General features: G+C 44.4%; 1 protein-coding gene across 12 annotated transcripts in view; it reads right to left on the bottom strand.

The window, feature by feature from the left end:
* The window catches only part of NAV1 (neuron navigator 1), a 278,232-nt gene that overhangs the window by 73,683 nt on the left and 191,524 nt on the right, over nucleotides 1-13,025 (bottom strand). For 3 of the 12 annotated variants that reach the window (XM_081009773.1, XM_081009763.1, XM_081009764.1), the window contains exon 1: nucleotides 9,755-9,913. The exons of the other annotated variants lie outside the window; for them this stretch is intronic. In XM_081009773.1, coding sequence (XP_080865899.1) covers nucleotides 9,755-9,822 — 68 coding nt within the window. In that variant the 5' untranslated portion in view covers nucleotides 9,823-9,913. Of the gene's footprint in view, nucleotides 1-9,754; nucleotides 9,914-13,025 lie in introns of those variants that run through there. 12 annotated transcript variants of the gene reach the window in all.

Below are 13,025 nucleotides of genomic sequence, written 5' to 3'. Positions count from 1 at the left end.
CAAAGTCTCCTGTTTACAAGAATAAGTATGGGGAAAGGGGAGCAGCCGTGGGGAGAACTGGCAAAGGGCAAGTTAATTTTGAACCAAGACTGGACTTTAGAGAGGTTTTAGGTTCAAAGGTTTTTAAACCTATGGTATCATGGCTTGATTTAATCCCTGGCATCTGGTCTCCATAGACATTGATACTTCTGCCTAGGGATTTTAAAAAAATATTTTAACCGCATGCACATTTTACAATCATATATTGACTCCCAAAAGTTTAAGGCTCTTGAAATAAGTTTGTGGATGGACCGATTAAGCATTAATTATGCTCCAAACACATATTTTGCAAATTTATCTTGGCTCTGTAAAACACTTCTAATCCTTATTAAAATGTCTGCTTGGGGGATTAAAATTTAAGCACAAGCTAATTAATCCCGAGGAAAAACATCCTATCCTATTCAGTCCTGTGAATGAACATTTCTTAAAACCAAATCCTTCAAATGGCTGTGCACTAGAAGAGCAACATTCGGATTTGCCTAGTGTTGCCAAGAACAAGCCTTACTCTCTGATCCTCCATTGTTTGCCTTCTTGCATGTGGGGCCCAAGGAAGAAGATGGTATAAAATTATTGAGATGCTAGTCTGGAATTCTCTTTATGGAGCAACAGAAAGACCACAATCTGGAGAAGACACCACTAATATCTCCTTCTCTTAAAAGGTGGACCACCTGAGTGTTGTGAAAGCTCTTCCTAGGGCAAAGAGAGAACAAGTAATAATCCTGACACAAAGCAGGCAAAAAATTCTCTCTGATGAGGTCCTCTTGCTCAATATCAAATTACAGTGGTACCTCGGTTTAAGAACAGCCCTGTTTGTGAACTATTTGGTTTACGAACTCTGCAAAACCGGAAGTAGTGTCCTGGTTTGCAAACTTTACCTTGATCTAAGAATGGAATCTGAACAGTGGAAGGGCACCAGTGGTGGGAGGCCTCATTAGGGAAAGCGCACCTCAGTTTAAGAACAGTTTCAGTTTCCAATGGAAGCGAAGGCTCAGAAAAAGCTCAATATGGAGGCCACTTGGCCGAAATATTGGGAAATTTTGGAACAAGAGGGAGACAGATTAAAACTGCAGAGTTTTGAAAAACTAAAAAATAGAGTGCGAGACTGGCTCCATTATTACCAAATAATGGAGGCGTATAATTTGGATAAAAAAATTGGCTTCCAGGTGGAAAAATCAAAATTGGAAACAGAACTGTTAGATCCCAAAACTAAGAACTTGTCAAGAATGTACAACTTGCTGTTGAAATGGAATACTCAGGATGAAACGGTGAAATCAACTATGATTAAATGGGCACAAGATGTAGGACATAATATTATGATGGCTGACTGGGAACAGTTATGGACCTCAGGTATGAAGTTTACGGCATGTAATGCCTTAAGAGAGAATATAATGAAAATGATTTACAGGTGGTACATGACACCAGTCAAGCTCGCAAAAATATATCACTTGCCCAATAATAAATGTTGGAAATGTAATGAGACTGAAGGTACATTTTTTCACCTTTGGTGGACGTGCCCAAGGATTAAGACATTCTGGGAGATGATTTATAATGAAATGAAAAAGGTATTTAAATATACCTTCCTGAAGAAACCAGAGGCCTTTCTCCTGGGCATGGTCGGCCAATTGGTGCCAAAGAAGGATAGAACTTTCTTTATGTATGCCATAACAGCAGCAAGAATACTCATCGCGAAGTATTGGAAGACACAAGATTTACCCACCCGGGAAGAATGGCAGATGAAGGTGATGGACTACATGGAACTGGCGGAAATGACTGGCAGAATCAGAGACCAGGGAGAAGAGTCGGTGGAAGAAGATTGGAAGAAATTTAAAGTTTATTTACAGAAACATTGTAAAATTAAGGAATGTTAGAAGGATGTTGGAATGAAGTAATGTGGTTTTAGAAGAAATGCTATAAAGGATTAAGAAAAAACAGATTGTTAAATGGTGAAAGGAGGGAAAGTAAAGTTACATTATATTAAGATAAAATATAGGACAAAAACTGGAAAAGATGGAAAGGACTTGCTGAAATAGCTAACTGAACTAGAATACAAAAAAGGGAGGTGTGAGGAGGTCAAGGAAACAAGCAAATGAAAGATAAGTTAGGGGAAGGTTCATTGTATTTTATTTTTTCCTAACTGTTTTTATTTTTCTAGTTGTTTTTTTCTCCTTATTGTGATGTGATGTTTTGTTTTTGCTTAATATGCTGTTTTCTATTTTCTCTTTTTGTAACCTTTTAAATCTTAATAAATATTATTATTTTTTTAAAAAGGAAATGCTGGAACAATTAACAGAAGTGGAATACAAAAAGGGAGGTGTGAGGAGGTCGTGGAAATAAGTGAATGAAAGATGGGATATTGAAATTGTTTGATTTATTTTACTTTTTGTTTTGTTTTGCTAGTTTAATGTGTTTAATGTGTCAATGTTATGTAGTGTTTTTGTATTGTATTGTATTGTTTTTGTAGTGTTTAAATTGTTGGAAAAGTAATAAATATTTTTTTTTTAAAAAAAAAAAAAAGAACGGTTTCAGTTTAAGAACAGACTTCTGGAACAGATTAAGTTCACAAACCGAGGTACCACTGTACTTGTTGGTAAATTACTTGGGATATACAGTAAGTACCTCCATGGTCTCTGTCAGTTCTTTCCTTCTGTTTCTTCCTCTGCAACTGATCTGCATCCAGCTTGCTCTTCCCCATGCTTGGGGAAGCCAGTGAATTAAAAGGGGTTGCCTTTCTCAGGAAACTAGTGTTTTCCCCATGAGTAGATAGGGGGACTCCAGGCGGCTTGTGTCTAGAAGAGCTTTTAACTGAAGTGGCTGGAATAGGCCTATTGAGGGCTTTTGTAGAGAACAAGAGGCCCTTGACGGTACAATGGACACTCCTACTAATCAGTGGGCATGCCAAGCTTAGAAGGATCTAGCCAATGAAGCCTGAAGTGAACTTGAGTGTAAAAAAACAACAAATGGTTCAAGAAGGGAAGGAATGATTCGGGCTAAAGGGCAAGTATATATTCCTGGGCAATACCCACAGCATAGGGATTGCCCCTGCATAGCACTTCTGATGCCCATCGGCCATTACTTGCAATCTTCCAGTTTTCTCTGCTCTGCCTGATCCTCTTACCTCCCAACTCCTTTGATGCCCCAGAAATAATGTGAGCCATGTGCTCCTGCAGTCTTATCCTCCCCACTGTGATCCTTCATCATCACATTTCAGTGCCATTTCTGATTTCAGTGCCAATTCACATTGATTATGCTTAGCACCACAGACTCTTTCCCAAGTTTTGCCAATTCTCTCAACCCGCTAATTGTTTTCTGAGTATGTATCACTGATCAGCGAATACAGGGCAGTGAGGAATCTTAAGATGTTTTGTTACAAACTGCTTCCCTTCGCAACAAATCCAGTGTCAAAAAAGAGTCTGTTCAAACCAAGTCACTCCAGAGGGCACTGGAGCACCAAGCCAACAGCACGTATTGTTGCTGCAATTCCCCACACATTGGAGAGGAAATTACTTAACATCTTTCCAACTGTGTTCCCGCCCCCCTTCTCTTCAGGAGCCATGGGGATAGGCTGAGTAACGACATTAAGGAGGAGGTCAGGCAGATACAGAATAGCCTTCGGAAACTGGGTAATGTGGGGGGCCCTGTTTTGGGACAGCCACAGGGAAAGGCCACAGGATTAATCCCCATATGGAAGTTTTAGTGAGCAACTTGGAACAGAAGCCTTCTAGAGAGGCTCCCCCCCCCCCAAGATGCTTGAAAAGAGCCAGAGGTCTCAGGATGTTTTGTTATTTTTCTGGAAATGAAAGAAAGGAAGTGAGAAATTCAACGCTTGTGCTAGCAAATTAATATGTTGTGTTACATGAAATGCCATGCATACACAGCATTCGTGTCAGCCCACTGGATTATCCAAAGCACCACAATGGGGGCAGTGGTTGCTGACCCCCCCCCCTTTGGTCCAATCAAGTATTAGGCATAAAAGACTTTTGCAGTTGCTTAGAATAGCCATACACACCCACCTCACAGATCATGCAGCTAGGGATGCCATCATTTGCTAGGCTTGCCAACTCTTTTTCTGAAAGAACACCTGTGTTTTGTTATACAAGCAATAAAACCAATTCAGCAAATAACCATCATCCTACCCATCGCTGCAGCTCCTTGTTGGATAAAAGGCACAGCTGTTGAATTTCTGGCTATCATGCATCTAATAATACTTTTCAGGGAAGGGTGGAGCTGGAACTCCTATCAGCTTTTCCAGAGACAAGGTGCTTCTCTGGGTTCTATGTAGCTAAAGCACCACATGCCAGTTGGAGGGCTATTGTTTATGTTTGTTATTATGGGATGTATTTTTGTGTTTTTATATTGTAAAGCACCCTGTTATCTTCAGGTGAAGAGTGGTATAGAAATTTAATAAACAACAAAGAAAGACAGCAGATGTTTCAAGACCCATCTAAAATGAAAACCTCCATATTCAGAAGCAGTATATCTGTGACTAACAATTACTGGGAATAAACCACAGAGGATAGCTATCTCCACTATGCCCTGGTTGTGAGCTTCTTAGTGGCATTTGGTTTACTGCAGCTGATGCAATGGACCTTAAGTTTGATCCAATAAGAAGATGTTTATGTTCTTATTAGATCAAAATTTATGATGCTGGATAAAACTTCCTGGCAACTGTCATATTTGCTTATTACTGTGTGTGTGAGTATCTCACAGCTAAGAATAGTGCTGAGCTCTGAAATTCAGCCACCCTTTCCAAGTACCAGCTGATGAATCATTCTAAGTGAGAGGTTCTCATTGTTTGTTTTCAAAGCTTACTATAAGGTGGTCCAATGCTGAGCCAAGATCCTCAGACTACACTGGATGAATGTCAGTCTCCTCCTGACTTCCTTCTCAGTTGTCAAATGTACTTATGTGTTAACTTATACCAGGGAGAATCTACCTTTGCCCACCCAGCCTGCTCCCAAATAGCCATACCTATCTCTGAGAAACAAGGCAGAATGTAACTGGTGGAAATGACTGGCAGAATCAGAGACCAGGGAGAAGTGTCAGTGGAAGAAGATTGGAAGAAATTTAAAGTTTATTTACAGAAACATTGTAAAATTAAGGAATGTTAGAAGGATGTTGGAATGAAGTAATGTGGTTTTAGCAGAAATGCTATAAAGGATTAAGAAAAAACAGATTGTTAAATGGTGAAAGGAGGGAAAGTAAAGTTACATTATATTAAGATAAAATATAGGACAAAAACTGGAAAAGATGGAAAGGACTTGCTGAAATAGCTAACTGAACTAGAATACAAAAAAGGGAGGTGTGAGGAGGTCAAGGAAATAAGTAAATGAAAGATAAGTTATGGGAAGATTTATTGTATTATTATTATTATTATTATTATTATTATTATTATTATTATTTTCTTTTTCTTCTTTTCCGTATTGGGATGTGATGTTCTCTTTTTGCTTAATATGCTGTTTTCTATTTTTCCTTTTTGTAACCTTTCAAATTTTAATAAATATTATTTTATTTTATTTTTTTTAAAAAAGGCAGAATGTAACACGCCCAGTAGGTTAATCCAGTGGTTTTCAACCAATGTGCCGTGACACCCTGGGGTGCCTTGAATGATGGTTAAGGGTGCCACAGGCAACACTGGCCTCTGCCTCTCTTTCCTTCCCTCCCTCCTCTGATGCCCTCTCACATTTCTGCCTCCCAAAGGCTTGCACAGCTGTTTATTGCAGCAGCCCTGGCTATAAGCTCTACAGGCAAATGGTGCCTCTGGGAGGCACCTCTCTTTTTTGGGGGGGAGGACTCCCAAGGAGAGGAGAGGAGGCTGAAGGAACACTCCGCAAGGGTGTTTGGAAAAGGGCGAGAGGCTACCAGCTCTGCAGGCAAGGGGTGACATAACTGGGCTCCTGAGCTCCATAAGGGTGCCACAGAAAGGATGTAGTTGGTTAAGGGAGCTATGGGCTCAAAAAGGTTGAAAACCTCTGGGTTAATCTGTTGCAATCAAAATTTGAAACTCCTGGATAAGACTGGCAAGTGTTTGGAGAAAGGCACTATATGTATAGGTTTATTATTCTTTGCTAAATTTGTATGTTGTCTTTTCACAAAATGGTGCTCAACATAAAAACAAGTAAGTAAGACATCAATGCAAACAATAAAAACAACCAGTTAACCAAGCTGCTAACATTTTACAGTGACAGCTTATGAAGCCAAATATTTGCATGTTTGCATCTCAGTGGATGGTTATCACAGAAGGAGCTCTTTACCCTTGGTAAAGAGTTACTGAGCTTGGATACAGCTACCAAGCAGGGCCCCTCTCAAGTTCCCACCAAACATGCTTCAGATGTTGGGGGGACAAAAAAGAGTGGCCTCTTCTGGAGATCTCAAAGCACAGTCAGGCTTGTATGGGGAAAGCACAGTCTGTCAGATAACCCGGTCCCAGGTTGTGTAAACAACTGTGCTTGGAAATAAGCCAGTAAAGCTGTTTTAACTGGCTGTAGCATTCTGAATCAGCTGGTATCTGAACACTCTTTGCATGCAGTCTCACACAAAGTTTGTTTCAGTAGTCCAAACAAGATATAACTAAGGCATGTGTCACCACAGCTAGATCTGATATCTTCAAGGAGAAGTGTCCTTTCTGCACCAGCCTCAGAAAAGGTGCCCTTTTGAACTTTTATTTATTTCCCCCCTTTCCTACTGTATTTGCTGTTTGGTTGTTCTAGAATGTATGAAGTTATTGGTCTTACAGGTGGGTGAGAACCTGAGCAGTTGCAACACTGATGAAATGATTTTGTGCTTAATGGTGTCCAGAGTGAAAGTCATATTAGCACAAAACTGAGTGTGGCGCAAAGACGGAGTTACTGTAGTACCCCACATGGGAGGTTAGATAGATTGTTTTATTTTTATTCTGAGGCTGTATGAGTTTTAAATCTGGTCAGCTATCTTTATTGTGCAAAGTGACCAGCTAGGATTTTGTACTGAGGGATATGGATGGGTATGTGATTGTGGGTAGTATTGGTTGAATAGTATTGAATGGATCTACAGATATCAGGGGCGGAATTAGCATTATGAATACATGAAGCTGCCATATTGGATCTGGCCATTAGACCATTCTAGCCCATTGCTGTCTACTCAGATTGACAGCAGTTTTCCAGAATCTCAGGCATAAGTCTAAGTCCCACCTATTCTTTCCCTCCTGGCCTCCGCCCCTTCCTACCAACCCTCTCCAAAAGATTGCATTTCGCAGGAGGGGATGGTGGGATTCGGGTGTGTGTGTGGGTGTGTGTGTGTAAGAGAGAGCGCAAGCGAGGGAGGTGCATTTCAAATCTAAATACTGTGCCCGGCCAGAGTGTTGGGCTGGATTGTCAGAAACTCAGGTTCAAATTACTGCTCAGCTAAGGACCTTGGGTGCAGAGTTGTTGTGTGGCTAAAAACAAAAACTGTTCCAAGGTTTTAAAAAGAGCATTTTAAGATGCAGCCCCCAAACTTCAAAAACCCAATTGTGCCAATTCTCTTCTAAACCCTTGAGGAAGTTAGACTAGCTTGCTAAAATGCACCAGGTCAAAAATGCAGGAGAAGCCCCGTCTGCCTGAGAGCATCGGTTCTCTTTCTTAGAGGAAACCTGGGTCAAAGATTTCCCCTTTGTATCGAGTTTCGACTTCCTCCTGCAGACTCCCATTTCCTCATGGAAAGAACATGATTTTAGCTATTCAGCAGTCAGAGGATGGATACAATCAGAGTACAGAGTATAGTTTCATTAGTTCTCAGATGGGAATGCAGCTTCACATACATTCAGCACAACTGTGGACATCTGGCTGTAAGGTTTTCACGGCTATTTCAAGGCAGAAATTCACTACCTGCACAGCCATTGTCCAAAAGAGAGACATTTTATGCTTAACATCAACATAATTTGCATCTTGGGTGCTTTTATCAGGAAATATAAGATGACCAGGAACTATGCTCAGTGCCCAGTCCAGCTAGACCCATCCCATGAGGACCAATCCTGCAGACTAGGTATATTTGCAAAGTTAGGGGGAGAGGGGTGTGCAAAATAAATTATAAAAAATGAAAGCAAATACAGGATGCCCCTGCCACTGTAGGTAGTTCTTCTCCAGAAACAGTGCAGTGCCCATACAATATTACAATGCACCCTTGGAGTGCCCATTGCAAACGGATGGAAATGGGACATTCAAGACTTATATGTGTGCGGGATGTGTTGTATGTGTGTGTTTTTGATTTTCAGCTAATTCCTATTAGGTTTGCAAGATCAAAAGTGGCAAAGGATCAAAGGACGTCACATACTCTGAGCTGTTCACTCCCCATAAAAAAAGACAGAAGAGGAAAAAACGTTTCCAGCAAAGTCTTGCCCCGCCCCCTAAGCACAGGAGAAATTGCGGCTTGGGGGTGGGGAGGAACACGCCCCCCCTGCACCGCGAACAAACGCCTAGAAGTCGTAGCCTTCCGACCTAGCTGCAGAGCTTTCCGTCTTTCCGGGGCAGCTTACTCCCCCCAATTTGAGCCCTACGGCTGCCCATCCATGCCTGCCTTTTGCAAAGCAAACAATGCTGCGTTGCGCTTGGGTCTTGGCTTTTGCTCCTTGCAAAGCCGGTCTCCACGCCAGCATGTGCTTCATCGAACGCCAGAAACTGCTCCCTACAAATTCAAACCGTCTAAGTCCCACCTATTCTTTCCCTCGTGGCCTCCGCCCCTTCCTTCCAACCCTCTCGGAAAGATCGCATTTCGCAGGAGGGGATGGTGGGATTCGGGGTGTGTGTGTGTAAGAGGGAGCGCAAGCGAGGGAGACGCTCACCGTCCCTAACGCCGGCTGCATTTCAAATCTAAACACGCACGGAGGGGGGAAGGCGGGACGCAAGCCAGGTAGCCCACGAGGGCAGAGGGGCCACCAAACGGTTCGCTAGTACTGTAGTTCCCCGGCGAGAGGATGGAAGGCCGCAGATTACAATGGGGGGAAGAGAACTGGCCAAGGATTGCAGCTTTAACAGCACGCAAGGCATCGTTACATCGCATCGTGCCAATGAAATGCCATACAAGACGACCGCCTCTCTCTCCCCGGTCTCCCCAGAGCTTTATCGATATCGGCGCGCAGCGTGCAGTGATTAAATACATTTTTTTTTATATTAAAAAAAACCCCACAGTCGTTCGGAACAATTCCTTTTCCTTTCCTCTGCTGCTTTGACTGCAACGTTTAGACGACGCTAAAATGAGCGCCTTTCTCCACCGCCAAGGAGGCTTTCCGTTAAGTAAAACCCATTCCCTTTGTAGCGCGAGAGAGGGGCGAATGGCATTTGCAGTTTAAATCCCACCACCCACGCCCCGCTTTAGCCGAGGCTCCCGAAGCTGCAGCAGGGTTTGTCTTGAGTTCGCGCGAGCCCGTGGGGGTCTCCCCACACCTGGCGCCCCACGGACATTGCCGAAGGGCTGCTCCTCCCACCTGCCCCCACTTCTGTCATTGTTTCTGCTTAGACGTGACCCCCCGGAGTCCGCATCGCTCCAGATCCCACTGACCGTGTGGAGCGCAGGGGCGGATTCCGCGGCGCAGAGAACTGTCAAGAGACCACGCGGCGGGCGCTGCCCGAGGCACTTTTGACCCTTTTGCGCGGAGCGAGCCGGCAAGCAGCGAGCCGGGCCAGCTCTGCCTTGCAGCCCCGGATCGTTTCCTTGGCGAGGCACCTCTGAACCCCCGAGCCCCCAATGCGCCCCTCTGCCTTACCTGCTGGGCCTGGCAAAATGTACCGTCCGGAGCGTCCTCCCCGACCTCTGCAACGGGGCATGCAGCATTTTCTCAGATCGTCCCTATAAACTCATAGCCAGCTTTCCAGCAGAAGCTCCCCGCTAGTCGCTCAGCCTCCCAGAAAGCGGCCACATGAAGCGAGGAGGGAGGGGAAGAAATTAGACCCTTCCCTCTGTCCCTCCTTCGCCCTCCCCTTGCGCTCGCTCTCCCCCTCCGACGGCTCCTGTCAAGCTAAGCTTAAAGCTGCAGCGCACTATTTCCCCTCCGCGCTGACTCTTGTCCCCTCGGCTTCTGGAAGCTGCCTCTTTAACACCCACTGCAGGTACGGCAGACAAAGGGCTGCCTGGTAGCAGATTCCTCCTTGCAGCAGAGACTGCAGCGCAAAGATGCATGCCACCCTGGGGAAAGGAAGGGGCTCCCCTTAGCCAACCAGCCCTGGGCAGTGGGCGCTGCAGAACCCGAAGTGCATCAACCTTTCCCCCCATGCCACGTACCCTTTGCCCTGCATATTCCGTGCTCCCACAACAACCTTCATCCTGGCAACAGGCAAGCAAATTGTCTTTGTTCTTCACCAGACTCTCTGCTCCCTGGCTGCTTTAAGGTGTATCTCTGTAACTGTACAGTTATCGCAGCTATACAATCGACCATGCACCTCGCTGCGAGGGTGGGGAAGACACTGGAAAAGGATGCTAGCAAGACCAGAAACAGGTCGACGGGTCCATATGCTTTGAATTCGGCAAAAGGATCCTCTTGCTTTCAAATACAGGCAATTGTTTCACATTATCGTCCACGTTAAGCAGCAATTCAGCTTTGATTCCAGAGGACAGCTATTTATGACCCATTCTGAGGACTCTGATAGCAGCATGGGTCCCCCACCCCACCTTCGCCTTTGCCACAGCCTGATTAAGCTTGGTGAGAAAATTTCCCAACATCCACCAGAGGGGCTTCTTCTAGGGGCAACCACTTCTGATAGTGACACTGGTGGCATTTGTATATTAGTGTTAATTCCTGATAGTCAGGCACAATAGGCTGTGGCTATGGCAGTAATCACAACTCGTGATTCCCATACATATCCAATGTCATACCCAAGGGTTGGTGGAGTAGATTAAGCTGGGAAGGCTCCAGTTTAAGTCTCACCCTAGTCATGAATTTGTGATAGCCATAAGCCAGGGGTCTCCCAAGAGACTGAGATCTACTCATAGAGTTAAAACCTGGCAGTGATCAGTTTGTGACCCCAGGTCAAAGTTGTTGAGCTTTTTTTAGGGGGGCGTTTTTAGGGGTTATTGGGCTTTCTTAGAAACCCTGTTCAGCTTCTTTGGGGGGAGCCACTGATATTCCAGTGGTCTACCACAGACGTCCAGTGATCTACCTGTTGCACGTGCCTGCCATAAGCAATCCAGGTGCAGCCAGTGGTGGAGGAAGGGGATGTGGGTCACCCTGGGTGTCATCACTGAGGGGGGTGTGACAAAACGACAAAAATAATACTTTTAAAGATAATAGATAGAAAATGGGCTCATGAAACTTTTTAGTTTAGTTTAGGTTAGTCAAAAAACATAACAAAACATGGCTGGCACTGGGTGCCACACCGCAGGGGCATGGTGGCTTGAAATGGCAGCATGGGGCTTGCGTCTGCCCTCCACCTCTCAATCAGCCGCCCTACAGCTGAGGGGGAGGTGGCAGAGAGGCTCCATGCAGCGTCCCCTGCCCCCATGGCTGGCTCGCCCCGCCCCCTAGCTACACCGCTGGGTGCAGCATTTGTTTCAGGAGCACCCAAAATCTGTGAGTTGTGTGAGAAGATCAAGGGAAAGCCCACCATTTGTGGGAGTCACTACCCAGCCTTCTGACCATAGGGCCTGCTGTGACATTGCAATGAAATGAAAGTCCTGAGTTAGAATTAAGATCCTATATTTGCCGCTACAATTTCTTTTTGAGTTGACATGCTATTCCCCAATTACAGTTATACTAAAATCGTAGCTACCTGAATTGTGTGTGTGTTTAGGGGACAGCAAGGGTCTAATAATGGGTCTTTCACTCTAACCTTTTATGTCTAATTGGCTAGATCTCCTCTCCCAAATAAATGTCAGTCATTGCTATGACTTCACTCATTGGCTAAGACACAGAAAGGTGGGAGCAGGCTGGTTTCTCACAAAACAAATTAGAATACTGCCTGCACATTTTGTCTCATAGCTAAGGTTCTACAAATGCTGGAAACTTCTTTAAAAAATGAAATCTAATCTGGGGGTTGTGGTTGCCCCCCCCCCAGCCCCTCTCTGCAGACCCCCATATTATAAGAAATACTCTTCACCTTGACCACTTCTGCCGGAAATACATGTGATAGGGACCAGGAAAGAAGGATAACCCACCTATCAGAAGAATCAAATTTATTTAACTGGTCCTCCTACTACAATAGCTTATACCCATGGCACTGAACGCCTGTCAGGCATATGTCTGCAAAACCCGATATACAGGCATTGGTAGCACCACCTCCCAAGGTCAAGTAAAGAGTGTCTGTCAATGGCAGCCTGGCCATCTCTCCTTGACATGCCCTTAATGACTGTTCAAGTGGGATGCCAAAGCTCTAAATTCAGGGCACTCTGCTGAGTCAGAAGAGCGTGGTAAAATTAAGTGCTGCCTGTATTACACCATTTGGGCTGCCTTAACCAGGTCATCCTGACTCAGGTACAAATAAGACGGCAGGGAGACAGTTTCAAGCTGAAACATGTTCAAAAGAGACCTAGAAAGGAAGAGTCACACACAAAAAGCAACAGAGATATCAAAGCTGCTGTCGTCACTGGCTTGAAGGTATCTGAGGTCAGCAGACCTGATTCATGTTTTCCTCTACCCTCTACAAGACTCTCTTTCCTTTTGGCCAGTGCACTAACTGTGTAGTAAGGATATTTGCAATGGTCCTTTAAACTTCACCTTTTCTCAAGGACAGGGTGCAGACTTGAAATGAGACTGGTGGATTTGCAATGTGCAAAATGGATGTGAGATGTAAAGAGACATCACCAGTAAGGGCAGCTCCACTGAATAAGACTGATTCCCCAATTACATCTCTTAATACTCCCTGATAGACAATGAATAATAACAACCACCGGGGTAATTGATGGACAAAGCCCATTGCACTGCAATTCAAATCACACAAATGCTTCCTATCAATGTTAACATGAGCAGAATCAGGCTTGCCTTCCAGTGTGCTAAACAGGGTGGTTTTAAAAACAAAAATACATTACAATTAAGAGTCTTGTGA

Source organism: Podarcis pityusensis (assembly GCF_964106645.2).
Source record: "Podarcis pityusensis genome assembly, chromosome: 6".
Lineage (NCBI taxonomy): Eukaryota > Metazoa > Chordata > Lepidosauria > Squamata > Lacertidae > Podarcis > Podarcis pityusensis.
The sequence above is the reverse complement of the archived record's forward strand: the minus strand, read 5'-3'. Positions and strand labels throughout refer to the sequence as shown.